Source organism: Doryrhamphus excisus, chromosome 12, assembly GCF_030265055.1.
Source record: "Doryrhamphus excisus isolate RoL2022-K1 chromosome 12, RoL_Dexc_1.0, whole genome shotgun sequence".
Lineage (NCBI taxonomy): Eukaryota > Metazoa > Chordata > Actinopteri > Syngnathiformes > Syngnathidae > Doryrhamphus > Doryrhamphus excisus.
The window spans coordinates 6870083-6893677 of NC_080477.1; the positions used below are offsets into that span (position 1 = coordinate 6870083).

Here is a 23595-nt window from a genome sequence, read left to right on the forward strand (position 1 = left end):
AGTACAAGTAAAATAATGTTTCTCATGAAAGTTGGAGGTGTCAAGGTAGAGACATGCCTTTTATGGCGTAAAAAAACCTTCCATGTTACAGAATACTGTAAAAACACAATTTGTGTTCTCCTGAATTGCATAACATACTGTAACTATCATACGTGTACTTAATGTACACAAACAAAACAGGATGCGCACCTGGCTTTCTGTATGTGGAGTGCCAATTGTATTCTTCTCTCTGATTGGTCAGATTATCAATAGATGGGAAACTTGGGCCAATCAGAATAAAGAATAAAGAAAGGGATTTAGCTCCTTTTGGTTGAAATCTGAAATGGAAATAGCGCCTTTTGGTTGAAAGCATAAATTTCATATCACTTTTTTTCATATTTTTTAAAATGATTTCAAGACCAAAATATGTGATTTGGATACACATGACAGAGGTCTATTAAACTCATGAAAAACATGCAATTTAGTGAAAATTGGATTTAGCGCCTTTTGGTTGCAAGCTCTTCATATATATGCTGTCTTTGCATAAAGTCAGCCACTCTATTCTTATTAGTCTTTCTGGACTAATAAGACAGAAACATTAGAAAATGATGAACTAAGAACTTATCATGACAGGTGTGGAAAGGGAAAGAGTCCACAGGCACAGGGGAAGCTGTAGAAGAAGGGCAACGTAGTAAAAAAAAAAAAAGGGAAGAAGATACTGCCGGCCGCAGTCACAGCTGGTTCCTGCAGAGGAAGCCCAGATGGGGGTTCAGGTCCTGCTGTCTGCAACTATCTACTGAAGCCAGCCTCGCTGGTTGGCCTCCCCGGGGATTGGGACTGCTACACCGTGACACACAAGTGCATGCTTCTCTTTTGAGCGTCAGAGTGGTACAGTGCAGGAGGAGGGTTCACACGACAGCACAGCCCCTTAGATAGAGTCGTGACACTAACTGACCTGCCACCAACGCAGTCACACACACACACTAACACTTATTGCTTATGTTAACGCTGAAGAACCTGAAGAAACCGTGTGAACTGAAGAGACGATGGAGCGGTATGTGCAAAATGTGCTACGTTCATCTTGAGGACACTTTCGGTTGAATATTGCTGGATGTTCTACATCAGAGCTAACATGCAGATACAGTGAAAGGAAACAAGGAATATTACTACTGGTATCCAAACTGGCAAAGACATGAAACGAAGAAGAGGACCCAATCTTTGTTTTCCCGTTTCGGAACATTACATCTTATTTCTCCAGGAAGGTATAATTCTGTGAATTGTACTGTGAAAAAATTGACATTTATGGGAATATACACGCCAAATCTTTTCATTGTGGAATAGACGTTATAGGCAACCATGCTGTAAATTGTTAAGCTTTATAGAGTACTTTCTTGTTTTCAGTTTATTATATTAGTCTTCGCTGCCCCACTTGGAACTTTTAACGAGCCGTAGCGTTTCCCTCCTCGTGGACAGACAGACCGCAAAAACCTGCTGGCAAACAAGTGAGATAGTTCCCATCATAGCAGTTGGGAAAATGTCTGCTGAGGTCCATCTGGAGCGCCATAAGAAGGCAAACCTAAAAGCCGGACATCTGGCCCATGTCCCCACGGTGACATTGGTCAGCCGCAGAGAGCTGAAGGCTAAGGACCGTCGCAGAGGCCTCGATCCAAAGATAACAGCAAGCGTCCACTACAGATGTAGTGAAGGTAGGAGCACTTTTTTTTTTTTACGGAATGTTAGGCAGTGTGTTGACATGAGTGATGGAGGGCTTGTCTGCTGTCAGATTTTGCTCATTAAGCGAGAGTGATTGATGGATAATCAGTTTGCGTTGCTTCAGTGCTGCATACGGAAAGGGCAACATAAGGTTTCTTCGTCTTGTTAGTGGGTCTGTTATTTGTGGACTGGAAGAACATCAAAGGTGGGCTTCCAGTGACCTTTCATAAAGTGAGTGGTTTAACATGATCCTTTGCTTTCTGAGTCCATGTGACTAGGTGAGAACAGAGTACATAATTGTACCCTGAGGAGTAAAATGGCTTAAAGACGGTCTGGAGACTTTTATAGAAACATACGTGTCTATGTCTTCCAACAGCAAATTATTCTGCTGTGCACTTGGAATTTTAGGAGCTTGTCATTTCTTAAGTAAATATAAAGTCATGTGGTGGAAAAGAAAATGAAAGTTTTAATGTTGTTCCTCAGAAGTTCCTGATCTGGGCATCCGCATCTAGAAATGCACTATACAGGTATATAGCAATGAAATTGAAACGTACACCTGCAAGAACATGACATGAAAAGCAATGTGAAGTTAGTCTACCCCTTGCAAACACAATTTGATCCTTCAATGTCAGCTCTTCCTATCATTGTAAATAAATAAAGCGCTGGATTGTTCTCCCACTAATAGAGAATGTGAGTCGGGTTACGTTTTATAAGCAGTCCTCACTCCTAAGTGTATCTCCTCAAAATAGGATTTGATATTAATAAACTGACTTTTGCTTGGTGTAATTTATTTTTATTTTTATTTTTATTTTTATTTTTATTTTTATTTTTATTTTTATTTTTATTTTTATTTTTATTTTTATTTTTATTTTTATTTTTATTTTTATTTTTATTTTTATTTTTATTTTTATTTTTATTTTTATTTTTATTTTTATTCACTTATTTATTTTTATTCACTTATTTATTTTATCCATTTTTTTATTTTTATTCACTTTTTTATTTTTATTCACTTATTTATTTTTATTCACTTATTTATTTTTATTTTTATTCACTTATTTATTTTTATTTTGATTTTATTTTTATTCACTTATTTATTTTTATTCACTTTTTTTATTTTTATTTATTTATTTATTTATTTTTTAATAAAAAAAACTTGGTGTAATTTAGTCTTTTTGTAAGAGCGCCTGTATCACAAATCCCCCTCTTAGTTAGAAATTAAAGCCCTATAGACATGAAATAACACCCCTATAGTCACTTTCACACGCATTATTCTTTGTTTATACCGCATTGCACAAGCTACGGGATCACTCCAGCCACATAACATATGGTCACTGCTAGCAGAGGAAGCTACCGAGCTAGCCAAAAACGTACCACTTCCACATGGAATGAGAGGGGAACCTTTTTTTTTCATTTGATTTCACCCATGGCATGTCTGGCTCAGTAGCTAGTCTCCATGCAGTGTGATGTAATCTATGTAATCTCATAAGATAAATGACATTATAATAGAGTGAGGGAACGATATTTTTTATGGTAAGAGGTAGCTCTTTTTGCATGCTGAAAAAGTGTGTGCACCCCTGATTTACACGTGCCAGATTACTGTATAGTACATACAAGTTCAGTTCCGACACTGTGTCAATAACGTAACTACACTGCATAATATTACTGTCCAATTTTTTGCTCACTGTTGTACTTCAAGTTCTCCATAGTGATTGTGATGAGGGTGTATACAGGGCAAGATGAAGCATGTATGGACTATTTTGCATACATACAGATGCATGGAAGAGTCCTAGGAAGGGAGGAGAAAAGTGTAATTGATTTTTAAAGAAGCCAAAGTAATGCCTTGAAGTAAATGACAGTCACTTAAATCAGCAAAGGGTTGGAGAGAAGAGAGGTGCCATTAGATTCAGATATGAAAATCCTAATTTTATAGACTGAATATGTAGAAACTCTAAGCCAGATAGAGGACTAATACCCAGCGTAGTGAATTACCTGCAGCGCTTGCCATTTCTTGGCAGTAATGAGCTTTGTGAACATTGCACCGATAAGGCCTCTATAATTAGGCTTAGTCATAAGCATCCCCTCTGTAATTCAGTGATAAAAAAAAGCCAGTAGAACTATGGTGTCAGTGCTCCAATCCAGTCATCTCACACGTGCACAACACATACATACACACACACACTGAGGAAATCAAAAAATTGTCAATGTGAGCTGTAAACACTGCATTGTCTCAAGGAGGTCTACCTGTAACTGTGCATCATTGTGTGTGTGTGTGTGTACAGTATATGTGTGTGTGTGTGTGTATGTGTGTGAGGCGTTATGAGCTGCAGCATAGGCTTCCTGTGAGGGAGCAGATGTCACCGAGCTCAGGCACAGCTGCGACGGCCGATAACCACGGTGGTAAGAATATGTCGGCACGCTGGCTCTTCTCCCTGGGCCTTATCAGCCACAAACAGCATACTGACACACACACACACACTCAAACACACACACATACACACACATATACAGACGCTCCACAATAAGGAACTGCCACCCTGCGCTAGTGCCCCCCCTCTCCCCTCCCCTAAGCAGGTCCAGATAGAGGAAGGAAGGCAATAGGAGAGACGGAGAAGGGAAGAAAAGGAGACAAACTAAATCATGGATCTTTAAGGGGAAAAGGTGCTGTGAATCTCTAAAGAGATTCTCACCTCATGTCAGCTTTACTCTCAACTTCATCATTCGGTGGCTGTGCTCATCCTCCACAGCAGGGGTCTTCAATTAAAATTGAGTAAAGGCCGTTTGTGCAAAATTTTCACAGCGAAGGTCCGAACCTATTTTATATCAAAGAGCCGAGCTCGTATGAATATCAAATGTAATGAAACCCTGCACACACAAAACCAGAGCTTCTCAAATGGTGGTGTTTTTTTGGGGGGGGGGGGGGGCTTTGTCAATATTAGTGCAGACCTGCCAACATGTATGAATTTGTTGAGACCTGAGAACATACTAACTCCTTATTTCTAAAATCACAAATACTTGAACTTGCTGATATAGTTCATCTTCATTCATTCATTCATTCATTCATTCATTTTCTACCGCTTTTCCTCACGAGGGTCGCGGGGGTGCTGGAGCCTATCCCAGCTGTCTTTGGGCGAGAGGCGGGGTACACTCTGGACTGGTCGCCAGCCAATCACAGGGCACATATAGACAAACAACCATTCACACTCACATTCATACCTATGGACAATTTGGAGTCGCCAATTAACCTAGCATGTTTTTGGAATGTGGGAGGAACCCGGAGAAACCCCACGCATGCACGGGGAGAACATGCAAACTCCACACAGAGATGGCCGAGGGTGGAATTGAACCCTGGTCCCCTAGCTGTGAGGTCTGCGCTAACCACTAGACCGCCGTGCCGCCCAGGTGCATTATTAAAAAACAAAAACAAAAAATAAACCTTAAACTGTATTATGGAAAGCAGGAAGTGAACAAATGTAACAGTTACTGATTGTAAAAGTACCAGATGGAGGGGTAGGATTTAATAAGCTTTGCTTCTTCCTACTCCTTTTGGACATGTGGAACTGTGAACTGATTATGGGATGCACTCAATTGTAATCTGATGTATGTTCAAATGAAATTAAACCATTACCATTACCAATTGCACCCTCGGCCATCTCTGTGTGGAGTTTGCATGTTCTTCCGTGCATGTGTGGGTTTTCTCCGAGTATTCCGGTTTCCTCCCACATTCCAAAAACATGCTAGGTTAATTGGCGACTCCAAATTGTCCATAGGTATGAATGTGAGTGTGAATGGTTGTTTGTCTATATGTGCCCTGTGATTGGCTGGCGACCAGTCCAGGGTGTACCCCGTCTCGAGGCAAACATTTTATGCCATGAACTCATCTCATAGTTATCATCCTTACCAGATAACACAAAAAACAATACAAAACAACAAATATTCTACTAGTGATATTGAACTATAAGAAAATGATATTGTTAGAGGGAAGTACAGAAATGGAATTCATAAGGAACTGGAGAGAGCAGTGAGGGGCATGTGTGGGAGGAGAGACAAGGTGTCGTGTGTGTGTTTGTGTGTATGAGCAAAAAAAAAAAAAAAAAAAGAGTGGTGGGTAGAGAGGGTGGAGAGAGAGAGTTATCCTCTCTATTTTCTCATCACCAGCTTTGTGGTTTGTGCGAGGAACAGATGTTCACAAGTTGATACACTGCCTCATCCCCCTCCACTCACTATCTCCCATGCCAGCACCACCAACTGTCGGAACGTATGCATGCATACACACGCGGGCATACACACTTCACCTGAAACAAACCTTAGAACTCGTTTATATTTGGCAAACTGATTAGAAACTCACCTGCTCATCAACATCAGCCATAACTGCACAGTTGAATAAGATCCATGCAATAATGTTACCAGACCAATATATTCATTCATTCATTTTCTACCGCTTTTTCCTCGCGAGGGTCGCGGGGGGTGCTGGAGCCTATCCCAGCTTGTTTGTGACATTAAAAAGAAGCAACATAAGAATGTTCATTTGTAGTTCTTCACATATTTCTTGTGCTTTTCATGTTTTTTTTTACAGTGTATATTACATTCATTCATTCATTTTCTACCGCTTTTTCCTCACGAGGGTCGCGGAGGGGTCCTGGAGCCTATCCCAGCTGTCTTCGGGCGTAAGGCGGGGTACACCCTGGACTGGTCGCCAGCCAATCACAGGGCACATATAGACAAACAACCATTCACACTCACATTCATACTTATGGACAATTTGGAGTCGCCAATTAACCTAGCATGTTTTTGGAATGTGGGAGGAAACCGGAGTACCCGGAGAAAACCCACGCATGCACGGGGAGAACATGCAAACTCCACACAGAGATGCCCGAGGGTGGAATTGAACCCTGGTCTCCTAGCTGTGAGGTCTGTGCGCTAACCCCTAGACCACCGTGCCGCGACCAATATATTAAATGCGTTAAATCATTGTGATTGTACTATGCGTTGGTGTAGAACTGAACTGCAAAATACTTAGAGGTGTGAAAAATTACCATATTTGAAAAGACAGCTCAGTGTCAATGCAAACTGAGCATTTTCTTTCTTTCTATTAAGTAGTGATGTATTGCGTCATTATCACTGAAGATCATACAGGTGCGCCAATTGTCGTGGACAGTATAAACGTGCGATTCCCATGCATGTGTGGGAGAGTATTCAGCCGTAAATTGTGGACTTTATAGTCTGGTTCCCGCCGCAAGCAGGCTGACAATGTGACTCTTGAGTCAACACTTGATTTAATCAGGTGTCACTTCCTCCTTTGACAGTTTGCGCATCTGTTGCTTAGCGATAGAAAATACACAAACACGCACTTGCTATTTAACAACAGGAATTTACATTGACAATCACAAGACCTCCCAAAATCCCCAAGCTGAAAGAACAGCTTGAACAAACTTTTGGTTTCTGTCTATTCCTTCATGTTTTTGAGAAGTGCCATTATGAGTGCTGATTGCTAAAAAAAAAACAATCACTGCACAGATCTTATTTCAGTTCGAGCCAAGCAAGGGAATGAGAATTCACACGGGGGCGTCACAAACCCAAAGTGCTTGAAAAAAAAGAATACTTTATTACAGTTATATACAGTTATGAATACAATAAATTTGAAACACTTCTATGCTAGGACTACGTTAAAAAGCCATAGCATTTCAGTATGTGGAATCAAACTATGGAATGGATTGAGTAAGGACCTCAAACAATGCACAACGATGAGCCAATTCAAGAAACAATACAAGCAGTTGATGTTTGCTAAATACAAGGATAAAGAGTCTTGAACCAGTCATGATGTGCTATATATATCACTATATTGACACTTACTATGGTACACATTATGTCATTGGATGCTCATATCACCTCGTACTTCGGTACGAGGTACATTATTTAAAAAAATGTATTTTGGAAAGCAGGAAGTGAACAAATGTAACAGTTACTGATTGTAAAAGTACCAGATGGAGGGGTAGGATTTAATAAGCTTTGCTTCTTCCTACTCCTTTTGGACATGTGGAACTGTGAACTGATTATGGGATGCATTCAATTGTAATCTGATGCATGTTCAAATGAAATAAAACCATTACCATTACCATTATTATTACAGGTTATAAGTTGAATGATAGCCAAAGTTTGGAGCTAAACTTTGCCAAATCGCTATCACCGGCTGACAACAAACATAAATAATGCTGTGCGTGTGTTACATCAGTACTTGTACTCCTTTTTATCCGAGGGGTGTTTCAGTGACTCTTCAAATGGAAAGCAGAATGTAGACAGCAAAATGAATGGTAATGGTAATGGTAATGGTAATGGTAATGGTAATGGTAATGGTAATGGTAATGGTAATGGTAATGGTAATGGTTTAATTTCATTTGAACATGCATCAGATTACAATTGAGTGCATCCCATAATCAGTTCACAGTTCCACATGTCCAAAAGGAGTAGGAAGAAGCAAAGCTTATTAAATCCTACCCCTCCATCTGGTACTTTTACAATCAGTAACTGTTACATTTGTTCACTTCCTGCTTTCCATAATACAGTTTAAGGTTTGTTTGTTTTTTTTTTAATAATGTACCTCGTACCAAAGTACGAGGTGATATGAGCATCCAATGACATAATGGGTACCATAGTAAGTGTCAATATAGTGATATATATAGCACATCATGACTGGTTCAAGACTCTTCATCCTTGTATTTAGCAAACATCAACTGCTTGTATTGTTTCTTGAATTGGCTCATCGTTGTGCATTGTTTGAGGTCCTTACTCAATCCATTCCATAGTTTGATTCCACATACTGAAATGCTATGGCTTTTTAACGTAGTCCTAGCATAGAAGTGTTTCAAATGTACTTCTTCCCTGAGATCATATTTCTCCTCTCTTGTAGAGAAGTATTGGATGACATTTTTAGGTAATTGGTTATTTTTAGCCTTATGCATTATTTTAGCTGTTTGAAGATGAACTATATCAGCAAGTTGAAGTATTTGTGATTTTAGAAATAAGGAGTTAGTATGTTCTCTGTAGGCGGCATTATGAATTATCCTTACAAACATCACTTAGGATTTCAAAGGAAACAATGATTAAAAGAAGTGAACTTGGGATTCAAACGCCATCTAGATCATTTGTTTTACATATGACTTCACTGATATCTGGGAGTACTGATCCGAAACCACTGAACAGAGAGCTTTGCAGCATTGATACTGATTGAGGCAATCTGATAAGTGTATTGGAGCAAAGCCATTCAGTCATTTATGGACATTTATGGCCAATATAATTCTGAAGTTGATTCTGTGGGAAACTGAATCAAGTTCAGAAGGGTCAGGACATGACAACTGGAGCTTTGTTGTCGCTGAACTCGCCTGATTGCTGACAAGTACAACTTTGCAAATGTGTATGCGTGTAAGAAATAACTGCAAATACAAGATTCTGCTGATCTTCTTTTCATGCCAAATGTCTACATGATGAGATAACACAAATGATTATGTTTCCTCGTTAGCTCTAAAACAAATGCATTAGTGTTGTATTTAACCCTTTAGGGGCTAGAGCTGTTTTCAGTTTTGATATTACTATTTCAAAACGTTGTAGATTGAAAATGGTTAGCGATAAAGACATACTGTAAATGAGAAAAATCATCGGTATGACCCAAAGTTTGTGATGGGAGCAAATGTAATCTAATATCATATTATGACGCCACCAGGCTCAGAATTTCCACTTGTGATACTCTTCATGGCTGCATGGTGGACGAGTGGTTAGCGCGCAGGCCTCACATCTTGGAGACCCGAGTTCAATTCCACCCTCGGCCATGTCTGTGTGGAGTTTGCATGTTCTCCCCGTGCATGCGTGGGCTTCCTCCCACATTAATTAATCAATGGTTGACTCCAAATTGTCCATAGGTATGAATGTGAGTGTGAATGGTTGTTTGACTATAGGTGCCCTGTGATTGGCTGGCAACCAGTCCAGGGTGTACCCCAAAGACAGCTGGGATAGGCTCCAGCACCCTTGTGAGGATAAGCAGTAGAAATTGAATGAATGATACTCTTCCTCATATGTCAAGCAAACCCAGCCATCATCATTGGCATTGCCAGCGGGATCTATTATTACATAGATAGATCCATAGAAGCATCTAGCTACTGTATTTATCTACTATGCCTGTGAAAATTTTCATTCATCTAAGTGATTATATAATATATAATAGGTATAATAATATCTATTAAAGTGCATTTTTTTTACCAGGAGTCTCCGCTGATCATACAGCGTATGTAGGTATTTCCACTTTTTTTTAAATATTCCCGCTACCCTCTCCTCACCATTAGCAGTGTTTTGACTACACACGAACGAACGCGCTGCTGCACGCACAAGAAGCTTCAAATGTATGTATGTATGTAACCAAGTCAATAATGTAATTGTAAATACTGTAAATATGTTAATTAAGATTAAGATTAAGATATGCCTTTATTCGTCCCTCAGTGGGGAAATTTGTATTGCACAGCAGCAAGAGTACAGAATCAGTTAAGCAGTACAAAATACACAATATAGAAAAATAAACAATATAAACAACCCAAGTATTAACAAAATCAACAGTTTTTCCCAGAGTTATATACAATACAGTATGTAGATAATATGAAACGAGATGAAATATATGACCAGTCTATACACTGAGATCTTTGCTAGTGAGTTAATATGAGGCATTATGGAAATACTTCACATAGAACTTAGTATATTGCATTTAGAGCCCTTAATATTGCACATGGAGGTTGATCAGATATGTTATGATTAAAGTAAAAGAATTGTCATGTTAATGTGGAACGCCAATAACGTCACAGTGTACCCCCTATTACTGTAATTAGTTCTAATTGGTGTAAGGTGGTACAGTAAACCTCGGATATATCGGACTCGGATATATTGGAAATTCGCTCACAACGGACAGATAAAAAAGAACCAATTTTTCTGTAATGCATTTCCAATAAAAATTCATTGCATATATCGGATTTTTTATAACGGATTTCGCCTATTTCGGACAAAATCTCCAGTCCCGTTCCAATGCATTTCCATTAAATTTCCGTCGCATATATCGGATGGCCGCATCGTGGCGCTCCGATTCGCCGAATCGTGACAGGCCGCTATACGACGTCATTTGCAGCATTTGCAGCGTTGCCTGCGCGTCCAGGTACATTGGAAACATAGTCAAGGAAGTGCCTTTTTATAACGGATAAAATCCGATTTACGCATATACCGGATATAAATCCGATATATGCGTAAAACGGACATTGTCCGGTATACGCATATAACGGATTTCACTTATATCGGACAAAACCAGTGGGAACAATTGAATCCGATATATCCGAGGTTTACTGTACTTCCATTAGAGAAGATCTATAAACATATAAGCGTATAAACATTGCATAGAAACGCCCACAAATATTGCTCAGATTGAAGTTCAACATGTCTCCCATGTGTAAAATATGCAAAAATGGCTAAATTCAACAATGTTGCATGTAACAATTTTGCGACTTTGGTGCTATAAGGAGTAGCTGCAGAACACCCAGTTGAGTGAAAATTTAAGATACAGTAAACCTCGGATATATCGGATTCAATTGTTCCCACTGGTTTTGTCCGATATAAGCGAAATCCGTTATATGCGTATACCGGAAAATGTCAGTTTTATGCATATATCGGATTTATATCCGGTATATGCGTAAATCGGATTTTATCCGTTATAAAAAGCCACTTCCTTGACTATGTTTCCAATGTACCTGGACGCGCAGGCAACGCTGCAAACGCTGCAAATGACGTTGTATAGCGGCCTGTCACGATTCGGCGAATCGGAGCGCCACGATGCGGCCATCTGATATATGCGAGGGAAATTTAATGGAAATGCATTGGAACGGGACTGGAGATTTTGTCCGAAATAGGCGAAATCCGTTATAAAAAATCCGATATATGCAATGAATTTTTATTGGAAATGCATTACAGAAAAATCGGTTCTTATTTATCTGTCCGTTGTGAGCGAATTTCCGATATATCCGAGTCCGATATATCTGAGGTTTACTGTACTACCAAGGGGTCAGTTGCAGTACCTGCTTAGACACAGAGTGTATGGTATTTGTATATCTTCAGCATACACAAACGAAATAAACACATTGTAGTGAAGTGTGATGTAACAGGAAAACACAACAGAATGAATACTAAGATCAGCACCTCTTGTTTATGATGGGACTAGAGCATCGGTTGGCCTTCAAATAAAAATAATAATGCCTTATTCAGTATATGAGATGAGATCGTTTTTCCCAGGGTTTTTAATTATTTCTTGAATAACGAAACAAAGTTACCACATTTTCTTGTACAATGTAATTTCTGAGGCAGTGGAAATGAAGGATTGATTAGTTTATCCGCAGGGACGCAGTGAGCAGGCTGTATTATTTCATGAGTTAATGATCTGAGAGGAGAATCATTTCAGCTGTAAATATGACTTATACAGACTCTCTTTGAAGAGATCAGAATGAATTAGAGTTTGTTTGCCACCATTTATGCTCAGCTTTTCAGTGCAATTCATCAATGTTGTTTGGTTTGAAGGCTGCTTGTCCTCCATGTGGCGACTGATGATCCCTCGGGGGGGACAAGCTTAAATAGTTCAGTTCCATTGTGGAAAAATGAATAAACATGAATTACATTTGTTGTTATTGTTTAAGCTAACATTAACTTTACCAAAAAAAAAAAAAATGAAGGAGAGTATGATGTAATGTTTACATTCGCACATTTTGTAATGGCACCAGCAAGTGCACAACTGCACCAGGTTTCCTTAAAAACTGCTCTCAATGGTAAGTAGCGTTAGCATTTTAGCATTTTCTGCAGGCCCGGTAAAGTCTAATGTGATGTTGTTATTGTTTAAGCTAACATTAACTTTACCAAAAAAAATTGAAGGAGAGTATGATGTAATGTTTACATTCGCACATTTTGTTATGGCACCAGCAAGTGCACAACTGCACCAGGTTTCCTTAAAAACTGCTCTCAATGGTAAGTAGCGTTAGCATTTTAGCATTTTTTACAGTCCCGCTAACGTCTAATGTGGTCACATTTTTTGAGGGACTACCAGTGTTTAAAAAAACTCAAGTAGACCGTGGTAAATTGATGTGGCTATTAGCAGCCCGGCTCCCTGTATGCACGCTCTATAATGCTACATATACAAGCGCTTTTGCTCAATGACTTACACAAAACAGACACAGTTAGGACATTGATAAACGGTTACTTAATGCTTGCTCTTCTGACTCTTCCACACGATCAGGTAACGTTGGAGAGGCGTAGGATTTTACAAGTTTGTCGGCTAGTCCAGCTGCATAGTGGCCCATGTTCACAAAACAGTCCAGTATAAAATGCCATTGACTGATTAAAATGCATTTCTTTCGCTGGTAGGGAATCAGGAACTTCAACTACTTGTGCCCGATAGTGGCGTCTTTAGGACTTGTGGCTATCAGGTATGAGGCATTGCTAACAACGTAAACAGAGAAGCAGAGCTTGGGGGAGGGCAGAGAGCGTATCTGCATAAGAAAGCCTGCACCTCTGTGACATCACAAAGGAACAATTTTGCAAAGCCCTCTGGGACCGAGCATTTTGAGCCATCCTAAACTTCTTTCGGGGCTCACTTCCAAATGTGCAAACCTCATTATCTGAAACTTTGGCATCTTTTAACACGAGAATACAACATTCTAAATACATTAATAGGTCAGAAAAGTGGAAAAAGCATGAACATACTGGTCAATCAAGTGCACAAACAGTGGTAGGAAAAAGTTTAATTTTCAAAATTGTCCTTTATAAATCACTGGTTGTTTGGATCAGCCATTTCAGTTAAATATATCATATAGCAAACAAACACAGTGATAGATGAGAAGTGAAATGAAGTTTAAAGGATTTACAGAAAGTATGCAATAATTATTTAAACTAATGTTGGCAGGTGCCTAAATTTGCCCACCCCAACAGAAAAATGACATCAATTTTTAGTAGATCCTCCTTTTGCAGAAATAAACACTTCCTAAAGCTTCCAATGAGGGTCGGGATTCTGGTTGAATTCTGGTTTCCAAAACATCTCCAGTTGAGTCAGGTTTGATGGTTTCCAAGCATGGACAGTCTGCTTTAAATCATTCATTCATTCATTTTCTGACGCTTTTTCCTCACGAGGGTCGCGGGGGTGCTGGAGCCTATCCCAGCTGTTTTTGAGCAAGAGGCAGGGTACACCCTGGACTGGTCGCCAGCCAATAACAGGGCACATATAGTTGCGCAATATGTTGTAAATAAAAAGAGTATAAATGTGACTATAGTCGTGTTTTGTCATGTCTACAGGGCTCTAATAATGCTTTGTTCATTTTAATCTGAAAAAAATAATTTGTCTACCCACCAACTATATGTGGTTTCTTAAGTTTTTATTATTTGCTGTTTTATTATTATTATATTTATTTATTACTGATTGATTGATTTTCTTTATTCTTGATCTTATTTTGTGTAGAAAAATAAAAATGAAGATATTTGAGAACAGTGGAATGTTTTATCAGAGCTTTTATTGTAGAAAATCAGAACAAAAGCAAAGTTTATTCATTTTTCTGTTTTTAATAAATGCGTTTTTTTTTTGTTTTTTTTTTGTTTGGAAAACCTGATGCGGCCCAGCCTTGCCCAGACCCAAGCTCCAGTGGCCCCCAGGTAAACTGAGTTTGAGACCCCTGCCCTAGACCATGATGTTGAACAATCTTTGCTTTCAGGTCCTTTGACAGTTTATTTTAGGCTACCATGTTGCTACTCATTAGAGAAGATGCAACTTGCAATTAGCCATCTTAAATACCCTTTCTCATGATTTGGCCTCATCTTTGCATGAAGGTCAAGGGTCAATATGCTTACCTAACAAATTGTGGTTCCAATAATTAGTGTTACAGGTATTAAAATCAATAAAGCAACCTGCTTACTTTTGTTTAAATATTTATTGCACACTTTCTGTAAATCCTATAAACTTCATTTCACTTCTCATCTATCACTGTGATGATATGTCATGTGGTGATATGATATATTTAACTGAAATTGCTGATCCAAACAACCAGGGAGGTTGCCCAAATGAATATCCAATGAAGTAATTTACATCAAACAATATAAGAAATGCTTAACCATGCAGGCATTGTTAACATCCTTTCTCGATGCCCACATTCCATAAACTGCCTTGTTATTTTTTTTTTTTGGCACAATAAAAATAAAGCATTTTAAAGGACATTTTTCATCACAAAGCACACAGATTGAATTTTGAATTCCTGTCATGTGTGAATGATTCAAACAAGCAACACTTTGCTGCTCAATTACAAACAAAATGTCAGGGGGTTTATGTGACTGCAATTTGTAAGAGCGGCATTCCGGCTTGTGTTTGCTTGAGTGGTTGGGTCAATGATCTGTTACACTGCGTTGTATTACTGAGAGCATCTCTTTCTTTTACATAATATGTCATATCATTGTGGAGTGCTGTAAGGACATGTTTAAATTATAGTGAAGGAACATCAACACAAGACTCATCGACCGAGGGTGCATGCAGCTTCTTGTCTTGTTTTGATCATGTCAAATGTTTCCCAAGACAAATGTACGGAGCTCACCTGTACATTTAATGGCTTCTTCATCAGCGTGCGGCGTGTTGAAAAGTGGATGAGAGGAGAGGATAGGGGAAGTGAAAGCTGCGCGGGAACACAATGCTTGTAACGTTCCCTTTCAGTGCTGCTTCAGGGTCTTATCTCCTTTCAACACTCTAGCCTATGACTGTCATTATAGGACGGGATTTACAATGTGTGAGTGCTGAAAATGCAGCAAACTTCTCTTTTTCCCTGCATTTATACACACACACATGCATACGCACACTGGGAAAAGTCGACATTACCATACCAACATAAAGACCATCCCCAATGTTCGCATATCAGAAAGTGCTCAACCATGCAGGAGATTGTGTCAATGCAGAATAGACTGAACAGAATAGGAGAGTGGGGTGTTTGTGAGGTGAGATAGCGAAAGACAAAGCTGTTTTGGTCATTAATGCCATCAAAGAGACTTTCAGGCTCTGTATTATGTCACAGTCCAACGTTGGCGTTGTGTGCGTTTTCATTGTGCAGTTTATCAGGTCGACCACATGGAGTGCCGGCGCTTACCCAGTGACCGCTCAACAAAAGGCCAAATTAAGAGGAATGAGAGGCTGTCCGAGAAGCAGTCTGACAGGTTGACTGATGCCGTTCCCAAGGAGAATAGCATCCTGTCCATCTTGGAGCCTGTCACCTTGACAGGAATCCTTTCTTTAGATGCAACCCACATCACCAACCTTTCTGTCACTCACGACCACACAGACAAGTACACTTCTATCCTTTTTTGCATCGGACTCGAGACAAAGCAGGAACAAATACAAAATGCCTATAAAAATGCATACAAGTATGAACCCCCCTTGATCAGTAAGTTTCAGAAACTTATCATTATTATTATCATTAATTATTATTAATTAGCGGCACGGTGGTCTAGGGGTTAGCGCACAGACCTCACAGCTAGGAGACCAGGGTTCAATTCCACCCTCGGGCATCTCTGTGTGGAGTTTGCATGTTCTCCCCGTGCATGCGTGGGTTTTCTCCGGGTACTCCGGTTTCCTCCCACATTCCAAAAAACATGCTAGGTTAATTGGTGACTCCAAATTGTCCATAGGTATGAATGTGAGTGTGAATGGTTGTTTGTCTATATGTGCCCTGTGATTGGCTGGCGACCAGTCTAGGGTGTACCCCGCCTTACGCCCGAAGACAGCTGGGATAGGCTCCAGCACCCCTCGCGACCCTCGTGAGGAAAAGCGGTAGAAAATGAATGAATATTATTAATTATTACTTTACAAAAAATAGTAATAATGGACAGCAAGACATCATTGCTTCAAAAATTAGTTTGAGTACAGACCTAAAACCTTGCTTCCTAATGCACAAGACTAGACACACACAAGCTAAAAAGCACGTCTAAAAACCTCAGGTAGGGTTTAACAAGAAGAAACTGATGTTTGGGTTGGTCACCTGTTCAGACACAGTCTCAAGTTCTGTTTTTTAATGCACAAGATTAGACACATGCAATCCAGGAAATAAGTAAATGTCACAAAAAAGTGGGCTAATAAATTGACACACAAAGACTGCGGATTTCAGAAAATAACAGATGAAATATACAGCACTCTACAAGAAGCAATGAAGTCTGTAAAATTAAATAATTAAAAATAAAATTTAAAAAAAATTGTTAACTATAATGATGAAAATGGTAATATTAATGATGATTATAATGATGGTAATAATGATAAAGATTATAATGATAATGATGATAATAATAATATTATTACAATGATAATAATAACAGGGGAAACAAGACAGTGGCATGAACATGATTATATCTTGCAAAAAGGCGTAGGCATTTATAAGCTTTTGCTTCAGCCTACTCCTTTTGGGCTTGGCATCAGATAGTTGAATACAAATGTAAATAATGGAAAGTTATATTTTGATTGATGAAAGAAATTCACTGTAATGATTCATATATTTGCCCAAATAAAGGAAAAAAACAAAAAAAAACTTTCCATCTCATTGACATCATAATACCGATATTGACTCTTATCTCTCAATGGACTCATTGCTACAACACGGTTCCTTTGGTGGTACATAGTGTCAGTAAAAAGGTTGCCGCCAGACCTCAAATCATCAGAAGTGGTTCCTGCTTGATTGGACTTCACGTGGAGCTTTTGCTTTGCTTCTACGGAGAGGCGGGACTTCCCCTGTACGTGTGGATTATTTAGTCAGAAGTGCTGCTGGCGTCATATGAAAGCAGCATTTGTGTGTGTCGGAGGCTGGTAAGGCTGGTGAGACTGGAGTTGGGGCAGAGCAGCTGTCTGTGTGTACTTTACAAGCTGCTTCTATTTGTTCTGCAGACACAGAAAGGGTCAGCAGGGTGTCAGCTTTGTCTACTGTCCCCCATCATGACTGTGTGGTGTGTTTATATGTGTGTGTGTTTATATGTGTGTGTGTGCTAGCAAAAGACCAGACCAATGTGAACAGGTGGAGGATTCTCACTATAGAATGTACCTGCTATAAATATTACATCTAGACAATAACATAGAATTCTATACAGGAGTGTTAGGGGTGTCACGAGATTCGGTCTACAAGAACGAGACCAGAAAAGTACAATGAAAAATTCTATAAAATATACATGTGATAATATACCATTCATCGGTTTTCTATGCCGCTTAGCCTCAACTAGGGTCGTCGGTATGCTGGGGCCTATCCCAGCTGTCTTTGGGCTGGACTGGACGACAGCCAATCACAGGGCACATATAGACAAACAACCATTCACACTCACATTCATACCTATGGACAATTTGGAGTAACCAATTAACCTGCATACGTATGGGGAAGACATCCAAACATACACAGAGATGCCCAAGCGGACATTTTAATCCAGGTCTTCCCTGATCCTCTGACTGTGTGGCCAACATGCTACCCACTCATCCACTGTGCGGCCTACGATAATATTCATTCGTTTACTCATTTTCTACCGCGGAGGGTGGTGGAGCCTATCCCCAGTTGTTTTCGGGCGAGAGGCGGGGTATACCCTGGACTGGACGACAGCCAATCACAGGGCACATATAGACAAACAACCATTCACACTCACATTCATACCTATGGACAATTTGGAGTCACCAATTATCCTGGCATGTTTTTTGGAATGTGGGAGGAAGCCGGAGTACCCGGAGAAAACCCACGCATGCACGGGGAGAACATGCAAATTCCACACAGAGATGGCAGAGGGTGGGATTGAACTCGGGTCTCCTAGCTGTGAGGTCTGCGCGCTAACCACTCGACCACCGTGCAGCCCTACGATAGTATACTGCAATCTATTCATTTTATTTCTACTACGTTAGATGCTTCTGCACTCAGTGTGAATACTACCGGAGACTGTATGATTGACAAAAGGGCTCACTCCATTCATGCCATTGTTCTATGGAACAAATGCATCAAGGTGCTGAAACCAATGTACAGAGTCAACACTCTTGCTGCCTGTTTGGACGCGAGAGAGATGTATATGAAAATTCAGTATATTAAAGGAAAATTTTACTTGAAAAAAATTGCCCATCATCCACAATCCTTTTCTTTTGTCCTGTCCGATTGTTTTGTTGATCCAAATGCCCTTACATCCTAAACTAAATTATCAAGTTCATTTTCATTCACCATATAATGAATACATTTATTTATTATTGTACCAGGCCTGGTCCCTTTTTTGGGGGGACATTAGCTACAATTCACACAGCGGTTATTCATTCATTCATTCATTCATTTTCTACCGCTTTTTCCTCACGAGGGTCGCGGGGGGTGCTGGAGCCTATCCCAGCTGTCTTCGGGCGAGAGGCGGGGTACACCCTGGACTGGTCGCCAGCCAATCACAGGGCACATATAGACAAACAACCATTCACACTCGCATTCATACCTATGGACAATTTGGAGTGGCCAATTAACCTAGCATGTTTTTGGAATGTGGGAGGAAACCGGAGTACCCGGAGAAAACCCACGCATGCACGGGGAGAACATCCAAACTCCACACAGAGATGGCCGAGGGCGGGGACCGAACCCTGGTCTCCTAGCACAGCGGTTACATCTATTTAAAATATATTGTGAGTATATAATTATGATTTTTTTAAAATCCTCAACATACAACATTCCAAATATAACCAAAATGATAAGAAATTAAATTTTTAAATAAAAATGGACTTGCACTGAAAATTGTTTTACTTGTGCAAACTATTACTAATGGTGCAGCAAAGACCAAATAAAATGTCTTATCATGTTTAATGATGTGTCTACACTATATGATTTAGCGTGATCATAATGTCTATGGTTGCCTGTTTAGTCTTGATGATTTACATCATAACTCCATACATTTTGAGATCTCAATATACATAATATACACAATGCAATGGCTTATAGTTGGTAATACATTCAATGTTAAGCAGTAAATCAAAAAGCATATTCAATAATAAACTGAAAGGGAATACTTTCAGTGCACAGAGTGGAAAGATAACCTACAGAAAAAAAAACACTGCATGATATTATTGGGTGCTAATTAAAGCAGGCAACAAAGACGCCCAATAAACAGCAGCAATAAAAATGGAAAGTGGATGTGAGCATAAAAGCTACGATGGAATAAAAGCGAAGCCAACATTTAATCACTGTCCATCTGATGCTCTTCCATTCATCTTCACATCAGCATGAATATCTGGTCCGCTATACCTGCAAACAAATAACTCAATATTGTACAAACATTACTGTATGGACAAAGTATGTGTTTCATAAAATTCATATATATCATATCCAATACCAGAAACAGATATTTTCAATATTTTATTTTGTATAATAAAGTAACTCAAGTACTCTTTATGTAGCATAGCTGGTAAGGCTTCTTTGTGCGTCTTGATGTGAGGAAACAGCGGCCCCCACCGGCAGATGACTGAACTGCTGAAAAAGCGCCCAGTTGCAGTAATTACAAGGGACGCAAATGCACCATGTGATTTCATACAAATGGGTTACAATGAATCATTTTTTTGCAGCTTTTTGTCAGCACATAAGTTGCATTAGACAAGAATAGCGTCGCATTTATGTCTTGATATTTTAGAAGGGTAGCCAGTGGAGAGAGAGAGAGGGAGAGAGAGAGAGATAGGAGAGAGAGAGAGAGAGAGAGAGCTCCAGATGGTGTTTAAACGCAGACAGAAGGCTCCAGAGGGGACAGAGAGAGAGAGAGAGAGGCGGAGGAGGCGAGAGTGAGAGAGAGCCGCGGTTAGTGCGCATAGTGGGCTCGCCAGCTCCATTTATCAGCGAGGACAAAAACAAGTCGGAAAAGCCTTATTTCACCACTGAAGACACCTTCAACATGAGCGCACATGTTTGACAAGTAAAGCCGCTGGCACCAAAGCCTAACAGTCGGCGGAGGAGGAGGAGGAGGAGTAAGAACAAGAACGAGAAGGAGCACACTGACGTATTTTACACAGTGTCGATAATTGCTTTTTTTTCCCTCCAACAACAACAACAACAACAAAAAAGGAATTATTTCCATTATTTCGGACGTGTTTGGACTTTCAGCCTTGAAAGCTGCGACTGAACTCAAGAAGACGGTTTTAAAGTCGCAGGAGGATCCAGACGCACCCTCAAAAGGACTCAAGGATCCGCATCTTAGTATCTACTGTTTTTGCATGGGACTCACCAGGATTTAATGACTTAAGTTAGAATACAGTTTTTTTTTAAGGGGGCTATATTTAAAAGAAGCCGAAAAAACTGCAATTTTGTACAGTTTTTATCATGACTAAGAGAGTGGATTTACACGAACGGGGCGAGTTGTGATATTTCAAATATCTCACAAAACCAAAGACATAATTCATGACGTTTGAGGCCGTTTTCGGCATGATAAAGCAAATAAATACCTCATAAGTGGTCCAAGCTGGAAACTCACAAGCCCAATTGAACCGCCAAAGGAAAGTTCAACATTATTCTTTTATGTTTTTGATGGTGGCGGTTTTGTGCCTCTCCTTCCTGACAATATTTCATCAAAAAAAGGGAAAGTGTTTCCATAATATTTAGCTTTATGCTTTATCCCTCCAAAAATAATGAGGATTGAAGCGATACAGAAGCTGTTGTAGAAACTGTGGATTATCACCTCTTCACTTACCTCAGCTTGACCTCGTCCTTCACAGAGTAAGTAACTATTTATTTTTTTATTTTTATAAAAAAAATGCATATATTTCAATTGATTTTGGCTTGGTTGTTGCTTTTTATACATGGAAGAATGAAACTGAGTTTGTATTACCCATTCAGGGTTTATATGTCAGTACATGTTGTTGTGTATTTCCTTTGTGTATTTCTTTTATAAACAGCATTCCTTATCACTTTACTCAGCTAATAATAAAATATCTGCTCAAATAACCTTAGGAAAATGTACTACAGTCAGTAATTTTAATAATATTTTACACTGCCAACATGGTTTACCGTTATTTTATACTCCTATTTATGAGCCCATTAACTTATCACTCCTCACATAGTTTACATTTATTGTAGGGTATAAAAGTAGAGATGAGATGGAAAAGGGGGGTTGTGGGTGAGGTGGGTGGGGGGGGGGGGGGGGGGGTTCCTGCACATCAAAGTCAGGTTGAAACAAAGTGATGACACAAAATCTTTGCTCCGCTTCACATCCTGTCCACCTAGACTGGATTGGAGGTGATAGAGGTGAAAAGGGGATAAATTGAGCTATTTACTGAATGGTGCCCCACAAGGGCGGCTTCTTCAATGCTTATATACATTGGCGGTGTTTATGCACAGGAAAAGAAATGTTATTTTGTTTAGAAATGAAAGAAAATATGGCAATTAAAAGGAATCTTAATGGAGCCCCCCTGTGGAGACACTCCCTGTGAGGAAACCTGAAGTTGTGCCCCCCCACTTGAACAGCCTTCACAGCGCTCTCTTCCGCCCCTGAGTGCAACAGTAAAACACTCAGGCCTTTTTCTCAGTAGGACCCGGACCCGTATAATTGGCCGCTGGTAAATATCATCTGAATAATTGAAGAGCTGATAATAGTCTCCCAACAATGGATGGGAGGTTGCAGGGGTGAAACCGCAGTGCAGACGCCCTGCCTCACCGCACATGATACCTCCATCACCACATCTCGGCTAGGCTTCTTCTAGAGCTGACCAGCCGCCCACACTGAGGCAGATGTCCCCCACTTCAATCATTAAGTAGCTCTCTTAAAAGGCCTGCCATTCATTCTGACCCCAGCCTGAGTGGTTATTCACTTCCCATTGACCACAAAATGATAAGAGCATCATGGTTATATCATTATAAGACAACACAACACAGTAGAATAAAGTTTTATTTTACAGTAAAAGTGAATAACTGCGTTATTTCCGCTTTCTGTTTACGTAGAACCTTCAATACTTGTGTGTTTGTCATATAAATGTGTGGGCCGGGAAAGTGTGCTGCATGTGGTAATTATTGTGATTTAAATGCGGGCAGTGCAGGTGAAGCAGCCTGCCTCCTAATTAACGAGTAGAACAGATGGCCTCAGGTGGGCGGGCGCTACCAACTCGCAGCGAGCCAGTCAGGTGGTCAGCGCAACAAAGACACCTGGGCACCACAAACAAGGCAAGACAAACAAGGCAAAGACATCATTGATTGTCACCTGGAATACGAGCGTTGTTGTGTCTGGTTGAAGGGACTATGCGTGTGTTTATTATGTGACTATTTTATTCCCACTCCCGCTTTTTTTTTAGGTTTAAGTCCCATGTGTTGATGTTTCTTTCATAACTCTTAGGTTTTCATGCACTTTTCCAGGGCTCGACAATAACGATGTACTGATGGCCAATAAGTGATATTCCCGTCGAGCAAGTGCACTTTGGCATGCCATACTGCCAAGTTTTTTTTTAAAAGCGGTTCTTGTTGGGTGTTGGTAAACAGACCGTGTAATTCCGGTGGTAATTTGCAAACCAATCCTTGCAAATCTTGAAATGGACAAATCAGAATCGTTTATTTAGACCACAGTCTGCGTTTTACCCACACCCGTTCTTGTTTGTGATCCACCAATCAGCGATCGTTTGACTAGGAAAACATCTATCATGGCGTCCCTGCTGACATCGTCTAATTCTTCAACAACTTGTGAAGGAAAACAGCAAAAAGTGATGAACCAGTGCCTCCTAAACAAGTATTTTATTAGCGGCAGCAAATCAAATGATGGCACAGGTGAGTGAATCACATTGCTGTGACAATTTGAAGTGGTCACAATGAAACACCACCCATTAGATCCAATACCAAGTGCTGATTTTGCACAAGCTACAAAATCTAG

General features: G+C 39.9%; 1 protein-coding gene across 8 annotated transcripts in view; it reads left to right on the forward strand.

Moving 5' to 3' along the window:
* The first annotated feature begins 936 nt into the window (after nt 1-936).
* The window catches only part of cbfa2t3 (CBFA2/RUNX1 partner transcriptional co-repressor 3), a 68991-nt gene continuing 46332 nt past the window's right edge, over nt 937-23595 (forward strand). For 7 of the 8 annotated variants that reach the window (XM_058088343.1, XM_058088345.1, XM_058088346.1 and 4 more), the window contains exon 1: nt 937-1685. In XM_058088343.1, the coding sequence (XP_057944326.1) occupies nt 1514-1685 (172 nt within the window). In that variant the 5' untranslated portion in view covers nt 937-1513. Of the gene's footprint in view, nt 1686-20213; nt 21459-23595 lie in introns of those variants that run through there. The other variant, XM_058088348.1, reaches the window with a different exon arrangement.